The sequence below is a fragment of the Dama dama genome, chromosome 21 (assembly GCF_033118175.1).
Source record: "Dama dama isolate Ldn47 chromosome 21, ASM3311817v1, whole genome shotgun sequence".
NCBI lineage: Eukaryota > Metazoa > Chordata > Mammalia > Artiodactyla > Cervidae > Dama > Dama dama.
In genome coordinates, this window is record NC_083701.1 from 30,805,760 (window position 1) to 30,823,667 (window position 17,908).

The 17,908-nt window shown below is 34.4% G+C and overlaps 1 protein-coding gene across 3 annotated transcripts in view; it reads right to left on the reverse strand.

Annotated features, from left to right (window-relative positions):
- Nucleotides 1-367: 367 nt before the first annotated feature.
- Nucleotides 368-17,908, reverse strand: part of MYBL1 (MYB proto-oncogene like 1) — a 36,853-nt gene continuing 19,312 nt past the window's right edge. Inside the window, exons 9-17 of one of the 3 annotated variants that reach the window (XM_061123412.1) lie at nucleotides 17,337-17,441; nucleotides 13,379-13,612; nucleotides 11,807-12,175; nucleotides 9,277-9,419; nucleotides 8,751-8,865; nucleotides 5,095-5,211; nucleotides 4,901-5,005; nucleotides 4,277-4,456; nucleotides 368-3,001 (exon numbers count right to left, since the gene is read on the reverse strand). In XM_061123412.1, coding sequence (XP_060979395.1) covers nucleotides 2,873-3,001; nucleotides 4,277-4,456; nucleotides 4,901-5,005; nucleotides 5,095-5,211; nucleotides 8,751-8,865; nucleotides 9,277-9,419; nucleotides 11,807-12,175; nucleotides 13,379-13,612; nucleotides 17,337-17,441 — 1,497 coding nt within the window. In that variant the 3' untranslated portion in view covers nucleotides 368-2,872. The remainder of the gene's footprint in view (nucleotides 3,002-4,276; nucleotides 4,457-4,900; nucleotides 5,006-5,094; nucleotides 5,212-8,750; nucleotides 8,866-9,276; nucleotides 9,420-11,806; nucleotides 12,176-13,378; nucleotides 13,613-17,336; nucleotides 17,442-17,908) is intronic. The other 2 variants (XR_009689542.1, XM_061123413.1) reach the window with 2 other exon arrangements.

Sequence of the window (17,908 nt, forward strand, 5' to 3'; positions counted from 1 at the left end):
TGGAAGGTTAGGGAGAGGCACGAGGTTTCTCAGTGAGTGATCAAAAGGAAAGTAACAACACTAAGAGAACAAAGGAGGGGCAGGTTCAAGCTGGAGAAAAAGAGAACATCCTACATTTAAGGTGTTGACAGAAGAGTCATATGGAAATCTCTAAAGGCAGTTGAAAATATGGCTCTAAATGAGGCTCAAGAAATGGAAATGTATTTTCATTTCTTGAATAAAGAGGTCAAGTTGTGTTAAAGGATGAAATCACCTGGAAGGAGAGTTCCAAAGGAGAAAAATGGTCTAGGAACTGAATACTGGGTTAAGTCCTTCAAGGGTCAGTCAACACAAAATACAAAACCTGAGTCAAACAAGCAATGCCATGTCAGCTTGTACACAGATGCTTTATTTTGGATGTTAACAGTCAACATTGTATGCAAGATTCTCTTACAATGGAAAGTTTTTTCCCATACATCAAAAAACTCAATTTAGTCAGGGTAATGGCTGTATTAATGCGAAAACCTTACAACAAAATGCAGTATTATATGTGTAGTCAGTTTCCATGCAAGTATGGCTGCTACATGTTATGTCTGGCATTTTTAACATACTGAAAGAAATTCAAATTGAACACAACAGTATAAAAGGTGATTTAAGATGCCTGACATGTTTAAGACTAAAAAATCTTCTTGCAAAAAGCAACAAAGCAGTTAACTGGAGGATTCAACCAATACCAACCGAAATATGTACTATGTCCAAAATCCCAAGCTTATCTGCAATATATTACATGTGGGATAATTTAATGCTGAAGAAAACTATGCTTTAAAAAAATATAGCTCTTCCAAGATATCATACTTTGGTAATTGGAGACTATGTACATCCAAACCAGCCAAGGGCTACATTAAAAAAAAGAAAAGATAAAAGGGAACCATTATGTGCTATTAGTTCAAGGTAACTGAAATTGAAATGATCCAGTATGATTTTGCTACAATCATTGGTTTTACAAAGTGAAATTTCTGTGAGAAGTTCACTAATTAGGAAGCAATCAACATACTTAACAAACATGCTAGGAAGATTCAAATTGGTTCATCTATTTGTTATCAACAAGGCATAATCTTAGTACCACACATTTCCTTCACTTCTCACTACATATAATATGCAAAAATGAGCAAGTAGATTTAAATAGCTTAAAATCCTTTTAGGTCTACTGTTCAAAAGCTAGGCATTAAAAATACTTCGTATTTCCATCAACAGAGAATCTTAAGCTGTTTTTGTTTAAAGGCAGAGCATTTTGGTATTTGCAAGAATTTGCCTGGTAATGGTTGATTCCATTAAGTTAACTTGAGAACTTGCCATCATCATACTTTTTATGTTTTCACACAGTGCAAGTGGTGGTCGCTCTTTCCTTCTCTCATAGCAGCAAGCCGATTCTGCTATTTTCTATAGCAGCATACTTCAGGAGTGGAGAGGGAGAGAGTGTGTCAATTACAAATAATTACAACTACAGTGTACAATTCTGTTTACCTGTCAGTGTTTAAGTTGACAGCATACCATTATATGTTTCAAAAAATTACATACAATCTCTACACAAAAGCAAATAAAGACATTCTTTCAAGAAGAAATAAAATAAGTGCAAACACCTAAAACAGGCAACTGAAGCAACTGTTGTAACCTGTAGAGAAACACAAAACATTTATAAAAGGACAAATATTTTTATAAATAAAAGATAATGTTCTCTACTTCTTAAACATTGAGTAAATATAATAAACTTCTAAGTGCAGACTGTTTTTAGGGACCAAAGTACCATATTATTTTTTAAAACAAAATGCAAAATTTCAAACAAATATACAAATCACCAGATTAATTTATATGACCCCCCCCATATAATTTAAAAAGAAAATATTAAATTATTATTTAGTACATTTTTAGAACTACTTTATAACCAACATGATTTAAAGGACATAGTGCAATATTTAGGTAGATGTGACATACAGTATAGATACTGAATTCTTTGCAGCTATAACTTACTACTGTTTCATACTTAAAAGTCAAAATTGTTCTTTACTATGTTATCTGTAATGACAGGAAACAACATTGGCTTCTAGACACCCTGTATAGGTATAAATATCTACATTTAAGCTTTAAAAATGAAAATAAATTATAAAAACAGACTTCTTTCCAATTTACAAAGTTTTCCTGCTCCTACATACTGTACAATACATTCAACAAAACTCTCAGCTCTTCTGAGATTTATGGAGAAAATACTGACTCTTTACCAATAAGGAAAAAACATTTTTGCAATGCCTTTTGTTTTGAGGACTATGCTCAAATAAATACGTTTAACACTGTAGTTAATTTTACTATTTTTTGAAAAATACCAAAAATTAGTAGTGCAACTTTCATTCTTTTAAATGCCTTCCCATTGTGTTTCTCTGTAAATGGTAGCCTAAGTAAATCAGCAGATAGGCAAAAGTACTTCATAAGGCCATGTGTGCTTTCTGTATAGAGACTAATTTCAGAAATCACACATACTCATAAGACCTATCTATAACAAAACTCCAGCATCAGGAGAGTAGCAACATATATCTTCTGAAGAAAAGATGTGAGAATTTACTTTCAGAATATCCTTGAACATTCTAATATGACTTCCCCATCTTGTTCTTTAAAAACAATTTTTAAAAATCTCATGTCTTAAAAAAATAAACTATGAAATTGCCTACCCCTTACGTAAGTGCCTAGCTTTCTGCTTGCCCAATATGTAAAAGGATGCAAACCGTTTTAGGGCTGTTTTAAAACTTTAAAAACAATCAACAAAAAAATGTATTTCATTGCAGCCTAACTTAGTATAGAATCCAGTAAGGGAGAGGGGGCATTCCATCAGTCTGAGTAACAATCACAGTATGAGAGCTCTTGAAGTGCTGCCTGTAGTCGTGTAAGTACTCAAATATCTTCTTGCTTGTTCAGTCATGATAAGTTGGTCTTCGGTCTTCCCATAAACCACTGTTTCCCATTCACAAGTTGACTAGGAAGGAAATATTAATAGTGATGTGAAAACTGCTAAGAAAACTATCCATTCTACTTCACAAAATTAAGACTTTAAAAAAATCAATTAATTGCTTGGCTATTTGATAAGTAATTACTATAAAATGTTTTTGGCAATGGCATTGTGATTCTTTTTAAATAACGATGTTTCAAAATCAGATACTGAAATGTTTATGATCAATTGTTAAGTCAATGTTTTAGCCATATGTAGGCCTGTGAAGGCAGTTTAAAAGTTCTATTTCCACAACTGCCCCTCAAATCAACTCTGGTTTATTTTTAAATTAGAGTATATAGTTGCTTTACAAAATCAGTCTGAGCACAGAAATATCAGTCTTTACTGCTTCAAAGTTTTGCAAAAGATTTAAAGAGGATACAATGTCAAAAAATGAACCTAGAATGCTTTATGTATTGCAAATTAGGAAAAATAACACAAAGTCAAGTTTACATTTGTTTCATTTGTTTTTCTCTATTATCAAGGTTACTACTCTATAGGTATGACCTCCTATGTAATAAATTTTCCCGAAAAGTTCTGTGTTAAACACTGGTAAATCACATCACTTTAAATGGATTCAGAGAATGTGCTACACAGCTCTGTGAAGAGCAGCAGCTCAATAAAGACAGGAGATCCCACACATCTGACTGCCAAAGATGTTTTCAAGGAATGCTTGAATGTCAGGAATGCTAGTTCTGCAGTCATTGAGGCGTAAAGAAGAGAACTTTTTCCTCAGTGACCTCTCAAATTCTCTAGGTTGAATTCTTAAGATATAGTAAAAAATTTTCCAGCTTTCATTTGCAGCGACATAATGGCTGCACAGTATCTGAAAAAAACCGTTTTGTTTTACAACTATGAGCCAGAAAGTTCACTGGAAACCATTATACCAACAAAATCAAGTTGAAACTGCTTCCAACCACTTACCCTTTAAAAGTTGCAATTCAGGCTACAATTATTTATTATAGAAGAGGTGCCAGAAGTAGATTTAGGTATTTTTAGTTTAAGAATGAAATCATGCTTAAGAAATCACCAGAAGAGTCCCCAGCTATAATTCCAGGTGTTTACTTTATATGTGCCCTGATGAGTGAGTCTCTCAGAAACCCAAATCTAGTTTGAGTGACAAAACAATGGTGAATGTCTAGTTACTGTTATAGTCGATTTTGAATTTAAAAGAAAAAGTATATGATTTGTGATCAGTAGGTCCAAAGTGATAACTGAATACACAACAACAAAAGTCACTGAAAGAAATTTATAAATTCATACCTGAAGATTCTTTTCCAATGTGACAACTTTGGAAGTGTTAGGGTTTGGTTTCTTTTTATTAAGTGTATATGTTTTGTTGGTTGAATTTATATCTTGTTTTTCAGGAGTCAAGTTGCACCTATTGTCATGTATTTCCAATAATGGTATCATTAATAAAGATGTTGTAAATATATTTTCTGACTAAGAGAAAAAAGAAAGAGGAAAAGAAAATAACTAATTCAAAAATGGAGACGAACAGAAGGACTATGGAGGAAGTGGTAGTGGAAGTCCTGTGCATGTCCCTCCAAGAAAGCTTTCGCTCCGAAGAAATTTCTAGCAATGTAGCGAAATTAAATATTTAAGAGATGAACCAAAGATAAATACTGAAATTTCAAGCTTTGAGGACTACCACTCTTTTGACATCATACGTAAGAGAGCTAACTTCTCTCAAAACAAAACAAACATAAAAAGCAAGGATGTGAATGAAATATTCTCTACAGTTAACTGTTTCTCTCTGAATTAGGCTGAACACCACCAGTGGAAACCCTCTATGATCTCTAATGAATTAACCACACAATGAGTAAAACACAAGAACCACTAGAGCTTAAAGCAACCATCTTAATATAAAGAAAATCCTTTACAAACCTGCAAGTCTGAAAGGTCTTCATTTAACAGTTGAGTACCTGGTTCTTCTTTTTCCCAATTATCTAAGATTAGTGATTTTCTGACCTTCTTGACAGAAGCAGTATGCTAGAATGAATAATTTACAATAGGGACATTATGGCCAAGTCACTGGAACATGATAAAGACTTTTATCAATAATAATACTAAAAGATCACCTCTTGCTTGCAGCTTTTGTAAGCAGGTTCATCTTCCTCTTTGAGGAATATGTCTGTTCCAGTTTCTTCTTTTAAAACTTCCCGAATATCTTCTTCCAAGAAGGCAAGTGGCTGTGACTAAATTATTTTTAAAAGGGGTTTTAAAAAGCCTTTTATAGCACTTCCTTTTTTCTCCCCCTATATAGAAACCCAACTTTTATGCATTTTCATTATTGGCATAATTTTCTTCCAACCCCTATAGATATATAAGTTGAATAAATTAACTAATCCATTGAATGGCAAAAATAATATTGCACTTTGCAAGCACTGAATGAAGTGTGCCACTTCCTTCACGGCAAGGCACTAAGTAAGTCTTTCTTTGGGGGAACCCTTTATAGCTTCTGCTTCAATCAGGAGCTTCAGAATTAAAAAGAGATTACTTTCCTATTTTTACATAAAAATAGGAAACACATAATAAATTTGGACAACAGTAGCTCTCCTTATCCTATTTTTATTGTAGTTATTATACAGTGTATAATTACTAGTTTGCATGTTTGTCTTACCACTACATGTGTGAGCTGTTCCCTTAAGCTTAGAGCTGAGTCAGTGTTCAGGAAGCGTGTGTGTATGCATGTGTGTCTGTGACTGTCTATACGTGTACTGGAGTGTGGGAAGGGAGAATACAAAAAAAAAAAAAAACTGAATGTGGGCTGAATGATGAAATAATCTCAAAATATTATTCATTTATCTTTCTATCAAAAAACTACAGAAAGTCACTCAGTCGTGTCCAACTCTCTGAGACCCCATGGCCTCAGACTATACAGTCCATAGAATTCTCCAGGCAAGAATACTGGAGTGGGGAGCTGTTCCCTTCCCCAGGGGATGTTCCAAACCCAGGGATCAAACCCAGGTCTCTGGCATTGCAGGCAGATTCTTTACCATCTGAGCCACCAGGGAAGCCCTCGAATAACTAAGCACACTATATAACTCAGAAAAAAATGTAAATTATATTAAGACCTACCATAGGTCTTAAGATCTACCATAACCAAGACCTGTTTTAAAAAAAAAGTAATCAAAGCTCCACTAAATCAAAGAACAAACTGGCAGCATGTAATGACCAGCAGCTTACGTTCCCAGTCAACAAAGTTAGGGAGAATAGCATCCATACATAAACGAGATTTCACAGTACTTACAAAAAGTTTAAAATGGAAACAGAATGTTTAAAGTGTTCTCATCTATAGCCTGAGACATGCAGGAATTATGTGAGTATTTCTGTGTCTAAGAGCTCTTGTTTTAAGGATTATGTTTCACAAAGAACACAGGCTATGTGTTCTTAAAAAGGATCTGGAATCTGTTCTTTCACCTATAAGAATGCAAGTGCCCCAAGATGTGGTGTGTATATATTATAATGGAATACTACTCAGCCATTAAAAAAGAAAGAAAACAACATTGTATACAGGAACACTGATGGACTTAAGAGATTACTAAGTCAAGTCAGACAGAGAAAGGAAAATACCATATGATATCACTTACATATGAAATCTAAAATATGACACAAATGAACTTATGTATGAATCAGAAACAGACTCACAGACAAAGATAAGACTTGTGGTTGCCATGGAGGAAGAGGGGTTGGAGATGGAAAGACTGGGAATCTGGGGTTAGCAGATGCAAACTATTATATATAGAAAGGATAAAAAACAAGGTATAGCATATGGAACTATAATATTATTCAATATCCTGTAATAAACCACAATGGAAAAGAATACGAAAAAGAATGTATATATATGTAACTAAATCACTTTGCTGTACATCAGAAACTAACTTGACATTGTAAATCGACTATACTTCAGTTAAAGAGAAAAAAGTATACAACTGTCCTAGAAAGCCAAAGTCTAAGAAATACATCTGATCCACAGGAAGATACATAAGAAAGCTGAGTGGGTAGCACACAGTAGTGCTCAGTAAACAACTGGAGGAATGAAAAGTCTGCTTGCTGCAAATAAGCCTGCAGATATTTTAGAAATTTTACTTACAAAATCCATACTTTCCTTTTATCTTAAATTTTTTATGAAAACGACCTATTTTGGCAATGGATAAATTCTTCCCAAACATGAACAAACTGATAGGGACTTTAGATACCTGAAACCTAATTTCTTGTGCACTATTATTAAAATAACAATTTTTATTCAAAATATATGTTGGCGAAATGACCCTGAGGAACTGTTAGAATTTTTCAAATGTTTTCAAATTATTGCTTATTTTTAGAATTCTCAATTAGGCCACACACCCTTATAAAGGCAGGAACTACATCTGACATGTTTGATGTTACATCCCCAAAAGACTAGCCTAGCACCTGGACCCATGAGGCACTCAGTATTTGTCGAATTAATGATTTTTTTAAAAAATGAGTAACAAAATGCTGAAACAAACTAGTTAAATCAGCTAGGTGAGTCCATACAATGGAATAGTACAAAAACATTAAAAGTTATGAGATAAATGCAAGGTAATTTCTTTAAATGATGCAATTTATTAAATTTAAAAAGGTTACCAGAAAGTACATAATGTGATCCCATTATTAGTATGTATATGCATAAAAACTAAGAAGTTTAAAGAATGCTAAAGTTTTTTTTTCTTATAGCAGTATATGGAGCTAAGTGGCAAAAAGACTTGATCAATCCTACTATGTACCCTCTAAAACAGTATTCAAAATAAGGAAAAGACTAGAACATTTGAATACTATACATGCTTTTTCGTAGAAAACTGATTAGATCAAGTAAACCAGAATTTATTAACTGATTTACATAACTAAAGTACCCTAGAAATAACCACTTTAAAAATCATATTTTATTTCTAATGTGCCTAATTTGTCAGAAATCTATATCTGCCTAGAATCAGAATGCTCATGGCTCACCTAAGATACTACAACATTGACAATACATATATATGAAAGCACAGATAACACTTCCCACCTCCATTCACGTACTACTACTGTTACCCGTCATTATTAAAATAATAATAATAGCAACAACTAAGCACATACTACTTGGATCTTAGTAGCAGCCCCTTTATTTCTATTATCTACCTTCATAAATAACCTGCTGGGGTGATATTTGTAATATCTACTGAATAGAAGAGGAAACTGAGCCTTAAAGAGGTATCGTGATCAGTTTCATAAATATTACTAGGAATGTGCTTATGTAATTTTGTTGTTGTTTACATCGTTAAGTTGTGTCTGACCCCTGGCGACCCCGTGGACTGTAGCCCACCAGGCTCCTCTGTCCATGGGATTTCCCAAGCAAGAATACTGGTGTAGGTTGCCATTTCCTTTTCCAGTGCTTATGTATATCAAAATATTAAAATTATTTTATTATACTGTAGGTAACTGCTGCTGAAACTACTAAAAGGTAGGTTTTAGTATTAAGAAATGAGTTCTACTGACACTTGATTTGCTTTCTCTGGATGACATAAAGAAAGTGTGAATTCAAAACAAGCCAAGCAAGGGTTTATTTACAAGGAAAAAGATTAACACAAATTCAAATTTATAGGAGGTTAAGTCTTTTTAATCCAGTTCATTGAAGATCTTTTTTAAATGTTAAAAATCAAGGATAAAAAAATCAAAATTTGTGTCTTATTAAAATTAGGAACATTTTTAAAAATAAAAGGAGTATACATACCACAATTTTAAGAGGTCCATATTTTTTCTCCTGAGCAGCAAGCGCATTCTTAAAAGGAGTAGGAGTCCTTGGTGTGGTACCCAATATAGATCTTCTAATAGTAGGTGTTCTAAACCTGTCCAATCATTCAGATATTTGTATTATAGTCAAAATTTGATTTCACGTAAGTTAAGGAAGACAAAACCATCATAAAAGCACACACTGAATTTTTCTTGTATATATACATGCTTTAAACATTCCAAGACTTTTAAAATATGCCTGCCTATTCTTACTCCAATCATCTTAAAACAGAAAAGACATTAATGTAGAAATAAGTACTAAAAATGCTATTTGCTTAAGATCAAACTTCTATACTACCTTTAGCTGATTTCTAGTCTCCTAGGGATAAAATTCAAGGTTATGATTTTTTTTAATTCTAAATCTCATATGAACAGGATTATGATATACATATAAACGGACAAAAAGTTAATCTACTTTTGAAACTGCTTCTCATTTTCTTTAACACAATTATTTAGTATCTACTTACCCTACATTTTCCTTTTGATCTTTGGGGGTTGTTTCCTTATGAAGAGGAGTTGTAATGAGAACCTTCTGCCCACAAATAGGGGTTGATGTGAATGAAGGATTTTCTATATTAATTTGTTCATTTCCAGGACATGTGTTGAAAAACTAAAAAAGAGAGTGTAGAGATAATTTCTAAAATGTCAAAATCCTACACAAATATCAAACTGATTAAGTTTTCAAGTTATTTCTCCATTCCTTTTAGGAGAAGATACCAATAATAATACATTTACATTCCACTCTATAAAAATAAAGCTCCACGAGGGCAGGAAATTTTGTTTTGTTCATTGCTGCCTCCCCAGCTCTTAGAACAGTGCTTAACACCTAACAGGTATTCCAAAAATAGCCATTTAACAAAAATCCAAAAGTAACAAAACGCAATAAAAAATTTTCAAACAGTATATCTTATCAAATGAGAATCTATAGAAGCCAAAAATAGCTGCTTTGCTAAAGGTAAGCTTTGTACAATGGTATAACTGAAAAAAGTTTTATGATTTTATTAGTAAATGATCTTAAATGCTCCTTTCTATAAGAACATACAGAATTCAGAGTAAGTTTGTGCTGTGCTGTGCTTAGTCGCTCAGTTGTGTCTGACTCTTTGCGACGACATGGAATGTAGCCTGCCAGGCTCCTCTGTCCATGGGGATTATCCAGGTAAGAATACTGGGGTGGGTTGCCATGCCCTCCTCCAGGGGATCTTCCCAACTCAGGGATCAAACCCAGGTCTCCCCAGGCAGATGAGCAAGCAGATGCTTTTTTACTGTCTGAGCCACCAGGAAAGCCCAAGAATACTGGAGTGGGTAGCTTATCCCTTCTCCAGAGGATCTTCCCGACCCAGGAATTGGACTCCTGATCTCCTGCACTGCAGGAAGACTCTTTACCAGCTGAGCTACCAGGGAAGCCCCAGAATAAGTTTAACTAATAAGAAATACAGCTGTCTGGCAAATGTGCCTATTTAGAACACAAGTTCAGAACCTTTGAGCAGCCAAAACTGGTACTGTAGAGTCCATTTTCCAAATGACACAATTTACACACTGGATTTTAACTTACATACAGTTGTGAAATACTAATTTATTTTTGTAGCCAACAGATTAGAAGCAATGATAAGAAAAGTAGAAACTGCTTTAAGGCTACTTATAACTGGAATGAGTTCTATCTCTATCATTTCTGATGCCTGCAAGTCACAGGATAAAATCCAAGCTCTTTGCTATGGAATATACGTTCTTTATGGGCTTCCCAGGTGACTCTAGTCGTAAAGAACCCGCCTGCCAATGCAGGGCATGCAGAAGATGCAGGTTCAATCCCTGAGTCAGGAAGATCCCCTGGAGGAGGAAATGGCAACCCACTCCAGTATTCTTGCCTGGAGAATCCCGTGGACAGAGGAGCCTGGCGTACTACAGTCCACGGGGCACAGAGTTAGACACAACTGAAACGACTTAGCACACCAGAGCACAGCATACGGTCTTTATAATCATGCCTGAGCTTCTCAGCCATTTTCCTTCTTAGAATTTACTCAACAAAAATTGCAGGTATGCAAAACTCCAAAAACAGAAAACTGCTAGTGTGCTCAACCCAGGGTCACTTTCCTCAGGATACTCTGTAACTCCTGAGGGTGTACTGGGGGGGGGGGGGGGGGGAAGGGGGGGTAAATTTTCAGAGAAAACAGTGGCTGTGTAGTTACTGCCAGATATTCATCTTCCCAGCATCAAAATATACCTCCAATAATAATATCCCAACAGCCTCCAAGTTACTTGGCCATTAAACTTCCTTCTTTTTCCATAAAACTTTCTCACCTCTGTCAATACACTTAAAGCAAATACCAGCTTCATCTCTTTCTTACTGATCTTGGACAAATTGCTTAACTTCTGAATTTCATTCTAACTGCCTCCAGAGGTTTTTTGCAAGAGCATTAACTAAGATACTATAAAAAAAAAAAAGCATTTAACACACAGCCTGGAATATGGTGTTCATTAAGATAGACAGTATCATAAAATCAAAGAAACAGTTTGCCCCGATATAAGTATCTGCTGCCCAAAGATATAACTACAGGAGAAAGCAGGTAATTCCTGACATCCCTAGATGACCTTCTGACACATAAAATTCTTGTATGAAGCAGTTGTCTAGGAATATATACCTGGTACCTCTTGAATAGTCAGTCAGGAAACTGGCTCTCTGTCTCAGTTCTGCCATTACATAACTGTGGGCAAGATATTTTCCCTTTCTGGGCCTATTTCCTGATGAGTTCTACAAACATGTGGAACTACATATCTAAGACATCCCTTTCAGCTCTAAACACTGTAAGATAAAATGCAACTATTTCACTTCCCGGGATACTTTTCTGATTTATCCCAGCTCAGCACTCTCCTATACACATCTGACTACAGTGTACACTTTTACGTGTTACTAAAGCAATGAACTGCTAGTATGGATATCCAAGATCTAATTCAATCGAGCTAATCAACAGTTGGAAACATGAACAAAAACAACACGACTACCTGTGAAGGAGAGAATGGTAGTGTTTTCACCGGTGTGTGTTTTAGTGCTGTGTTACCACCATCGTTGAATGAGCCGTCGCCAAGCTCGCTGCCTGGGGACTGGCCCACTCGCATTCTTCTCTTCTTTCTGAGGATGGTTGGTGGAGTGCTAAACTTAGCCACACTTGGGGAGGTTAAAGGAACAGCCTCACCGTCTGCCCCGTTACAACCGTTTTTTTTCCCTTCGAGTACAAGGCTGACGTTAAACTGACATTCCATGGCTCCTTCGTTGTGCTGAATTCGCATTAGTTTAACTGGGGTGGACTTGACAGGTGAAGCAGCGGCATCAGAAAGATCGAAGCTAGTAACATCACTCCATGCTACAGGATCCTGCAACAGATTAAATTCTTAACTAAAGTTATTAATATTATAACCTGGTTACATCTAGTCTTGAACATAGGATGACGATTTCCAGAGTTAATTAACTACCCATTTTTATCCATAGAAATAGGCTTTCCTTGGTTCCTCTTTTTTTTTAAGCAAGACCATCTGAGAGGAACAGATTATGGTTTTACTACAACTCCAATTTGAAACATTTCAAAATAACAGTTCATCTAATTCAGTAGCTGAAGCTTATTACCAAAGTACTTCAAATGAAAGGAACAAATCACATTATTTTCATAAAACAGTATAGTTTGTCATAAAATTTCACATTCTATTCTATCAGAAAACTTTATTCTACATCTACATAATCATTTGGTAACATGTACAGCGTCCCCGGCGGCTCAGATGGTAAAGAATTTGCCTGAAATGCAAGAGACCTGGGTTAGATCCCTGGGTCGGGAAGATATCCTGGAGAAGGAAATGGTAAGCCACTCCAGTCTTCTTGCCTGGAGAATCCCATGGACAGAGGAGCCTGGCGGGCTACAGTCCACGGGGTCGCACACGACTAAGCAACTCACACACACACACACACACACACGAAGTATCTTCAAAGTGGTCACACACTGTGATTCAAAAATTCAGTTTAACCTGAGGACATAATCATGATTTTGCACAAAGCTTTACACATATTCTTTAAGTTGTAATACTGAAAAAACAATACCAGATAAATGTCCAATAATAAAGTACATTGGGTAAATAAAATTTGCTACATTCATATGATAGAATACCATCAAACCATTTATATTCAAGTTTAAAAACAAGAAAACAGGGACATGATCATGGTATAATGTGGGGAAAAAAATTCACAAGTATTAGTGTACATTTGAGTTTAAAAATATATGCATATGTTTTATATGTATAGAACAGAGCCTGAAAGGAAATATCTCAAATTATTAACTCTAGATTTATGGAGGATTTTCATTTTCTTCTTTAATTTTCTCTACTTTCCAACTATTTCTAATATACAACTTGTATAATAAATACATATATTTTTTGCCAAAAACCACTGCAAAATATTAGAACAAAATTAACCATGATGTACAAGGTAATATGCAACATAAAACTGGTGAGTATCCATTAAACTGTTTCTGAATATGAAACCACATACTAAAATTGAGCTTTTTGATAATTTCACAATTTCAAACTTACAGATTCAATAAGTTCGAGAGTTTCTGCAAATTCTGGGATCGTCTGTAGAGAGGACAGCACAGCGTTTGCCTCCACGGCCAGGAACTTTGTAGGTGAGTTCTGCTGAGCAGACACAGTCTGATTTTCATCCACACTGTAAAACTCACTAGCATGCTCCTCAAGGCTATTTAGAGTATTAGACATGCTGTCATCCACGAGGAAACTACCAGGCCAGGTAGAAAAGCTTCCAGGTTGCTAAAAGTACAAAAGAAATTTGAATATTACTTGTCATTCCCAACCTAAGCAAAAATGTGGATTTTAAGTATGAGTTTTTCTAGGACAACATACTTTGCAACATTTCAGCTAAAAATATAGTAGCAAATATACCATTTTTCCTTAAAATTGACGCAAAATTTTTTTTCATTAAACCTCATGTTGACTATATTTCTTTTGTCTAACTCACATTTTTTTTTAAACCTATAAAGTCATGGTGAGATAAAACTAGTATGTACATAACTACAAAATAAGGTCCAAACTCCTAGAATCTGACTTTTCTCTACCTTTCAAACTTCATCTCTCAACACAAGCCTTCTTCCCAGGGAATACTGAATACCCAACTGTAGTACCTGCAGTTCCCGGTGAGTTTTGGTCTTTTACCCTAGAAAAAGGGAGCAATCTCTTTATCTAGAAGGCTCAACCTACTGATCAGGAAAAATTCCTATTCCTCATTCAACATACAGTTCAAATATTGGGAAGTACTCCATCCTATTATACACTATTAACTGTTCTGTTTATAATAATGTCCAGGTTCATCTCTTTTGCTCATATATACTCACCACCTGTCTTTCAAGACTAAGCTCAAATAGGAATTCTTCCAGGGAACCCTTCTGACTACCAAAATCTCAATCTTCTATGAACTCCCATAAAAAACTCTGTGACTAATTTTATCACACTGTTTCCCCACTAGTTTTCTAGTGTCTCATAATGAAAAACAAGAAGCGAGATCTTGAAGACTCATGGTTAAGAAACAATACAGCATCTGAGAACTGTTAAGAATGGCAGATTCTAAGAGCTTCCATCATTAGGAAAAAAAAGGCTTTTTTCCTTTGTCTTTTTCTTTTCTTTTGGTATCTATATTAGACAATGGATGTTCACTAAACTTAACAATATGTAAGTAAAATCATGATGCTGTACATATTAAACTTATACAGGGCTTCCCTAGTGGCTGAGATGGTAAAGCGTCTGTCTGCAATGCAGGAGACCCAGGTTCAATCTCTGGGTTGGGAAGAACCCCTGGAGGAGGAAATGGCAGCCCACTCCAGTACTCTTGCCTGGAAAATCCCATGGATCCGGAGCCTGGTAGGCTACTGTCCATGGGGTCGCAAAGAGTCGGACACAACTGAATGACTTCACTTTGTACTTTGTACATACATTAATTATATCTCAAAAAAAAAAAAATAGGGAAAAAACAAGAAGCAACAGGATGTAAAGTGTACAGCATGGTCCAAAGAACCCTCTGAGGTGATGAAAATGTTCTGTACCAGAGGCTGCTCAACATGGGAGCCACCAGCCACAAGAGCAACAACAATGTGGCTTAGTGCAACTGAGGAGCTGAATTTTTAAATTCTGAATTAAATGTGGCTGATAGCTGCCATAGTTTACACAACATTTTGCTCAGCCCATTGGAAGCACTCAATAAACATTATATTTTATAAACAAATACCTATTACTATTAAAATTAAAAATCACCAGAATGTAGTAGATATTTACAATAGCAAAATGTTAAGTCTCCAGTTAAGGTGAAAAAATAACTTTCCAACACTGTTTCAAAATAAGTTCCATCTATTTTAAAGATTCCTATAAATAAAAGAAATTAAAGCAATCTTATTTCACTAGCATAGACACCTTCTGAGTTTACAATCACTTTTTGGAGATAACTTTCAAACCATATACATTTCAAGTTAGTTTTCAGGCAGGAAAAGATTCAAAGAGGGAGCTTACTAGGCCCACTGGCAAAACCATAGATTTTTTGTAATCGCATACATCTGATTTTGAATGCCTAGCAATTAATTTGCAGAGTTAATACAAGGATTACCAGAAATACATCTAGCACATCTACAAGAGTGGAACAAAATGAATACTCGGAAAAATGGCAATCATTATTACCACATAATTGTCTACAATAAATAACTCTATATGAGTATAGAATCTGTTATCCTGGGTGCAGCAATTTCCCTCTAAAATCGCCAATCTCCTTATTCAACCAGATCTTTATGACAGTGGATTTTAGATAGCAAGTTTGAAAAAAAATAATTAGTAACTTTCTCCCTTTTTAATGCAAAATAGCAATTCTTTTAATTATATTTTCCTATTAAATTACAAAATTATACTATTATCAAAAATTTTAAATGTGCTTAAACCTAAATATATTATCTATAAATGTGGACTCTCTAATCATGTTTATTTGCAGTTTTTTTAATAAAACTGAAATTAACTTTAAGTATACTTCAAGTATCCCTATTTGCCCATGGTATTTGTAGTTTCAAAACAAAAATTACTTTTCCCATGGTATTTATCTCATCCACTACAATTAACAAATGTCATTTTTACTAATACTCTCTGAAATGATTTAAAGATATTACCAGTTACCTCATAATACAATTTCAAGCCCTGAGGTTATTCTATTTAGTAATTTTGTATTAGTTCCCAGTCACTCTAAATATATTGTCCCCTGACTCAGCCCCAGATCAAGAAAAACACTTTCCTAAATGTAAAAAATCCCAGGGTATTAAACTTTCAAAATTGTCATTTAAATACAATTTTTTTTCTTCCTAGCTAAGCCTGTTTAACTTAGCTAGAATGATTATCATTTATCCTGATTTAATACTCATAGTTGTTTTCACCAACCAAATCTCAGACAATACTTTTCATACCTGATAACCAAAACCCACTTCCATTGAAAGATTTCTTTAGACAGCACAAAACCTAAATGTTCCCTTTTCCTATGTTTAAAACATTATTACTTTTCTCAATTTACTGAATTTGTGTTCTAATACAATAAACAAGAAAACATTTTCAAAGGGAGAATAAAAATAATTTTGAAGCACAGAAATCTCTCCACATATCTAATTAAATTCCTTAAGTTTTTTTTTTCTATTAAGGCCATCATCACATGGAATGTCTAATAGAAAACAAAGCCTAGATAGTATACATGCTGTTCTTTTGAAATATCCCACCCCCACATTCTCCCACAAAGTTCAAAAGTCTGTTCTGTATTTCTGTGTCTCTTTTTCTGTTTTGCATATAGGGTTATCGTTATCACCTTTCTAAATTCCATATATATGTGTTAGTAGGCTGTAATGTTCTTTATCTTTCTGGCTTACTTCACTCTGTATAATGTACTATCTATGGTGAAACAGATCACCAGCCCAGGTGGGATGCATGAGACAAGTGCTCCGGCCTGGTGCACTGGGAAGACCCAGAGGAATCGGGTGGAGAGGGAGGTGGGAGGGGGGATCGGGATTGGGAATACATGTAAATCCATGGCTGATTCATATCAATGTATGACAAAACCCACTGGGAAAAAAAAATAATAATAATAAAAATTAAAAAAAAATAAATAAATAAAATTAAAAAAAATAAATAAATAAAAAAAGAAAACAAAGCCTAATCTAATCCACACATTTTCACAAATATACATATAGAAGATTATACCTTAAGTTTGTTTTATATTATTCAAGAAGCATCTTAATACAAAACACTGTAAAGTATGTTCCAAGAGATGCATATCAAAAACAGGCAACTTCAAAGTTGCAAACTAGAAAAACTATTTTCAGTCCATATTAAAATCTGAAATCACAATGAAGATGCTTTCCACTTGCTGGCATACAAAAGTCAGTGCTGATTAAAACTATAAAAGCATATAAAGCACATAAAAGATTCCAACAATAAAATCTAAACACGTTAGATTGTTTCTTACTGATGGAACTCGTTTTCTTCTAACTTCATTCTCAGCCGACATAAGAAGCAACTCAAGTTCCTTTATTTTTTTTTCCTTATCAGGATCTTCATCTACAAAGGGTTGCTAAAATAAGTTAAACAAAAGAGAAAAAACAGGTTATTTACAAAATTGCTTTTTTATTATTATTAATGTTCTAAGTTTTATTTTCTTCTATGCAACATAAAGTCTATTCTCTCTAATAAAGCTTAATACTACAAAATCCCAAATACTCAGTATCACAATTCTTCTGGGACCTAAAGAGGTGCTGGTAAATACTTTCAATTTAACAGAAAAGACTTGGGAAATTTAAATGCATGAAAAAACTTATACTGTATCATCTAATCAATTTAAAAACTTATGTGTGGAGTTTGTTTTAAATTATTGAATCTGAATACATACATTCTATCCAGTTTAGCAAAAATATGTTCATTCATAACTTGAATGTTCTAAGTTAGAAGAATGAAAGAACCACCTCACTGGTGTTGTGAACTACTTTACATTGGTACAGTTTATATTTCTCAAACACACTTACAAACTTTCTCCTTTAATGT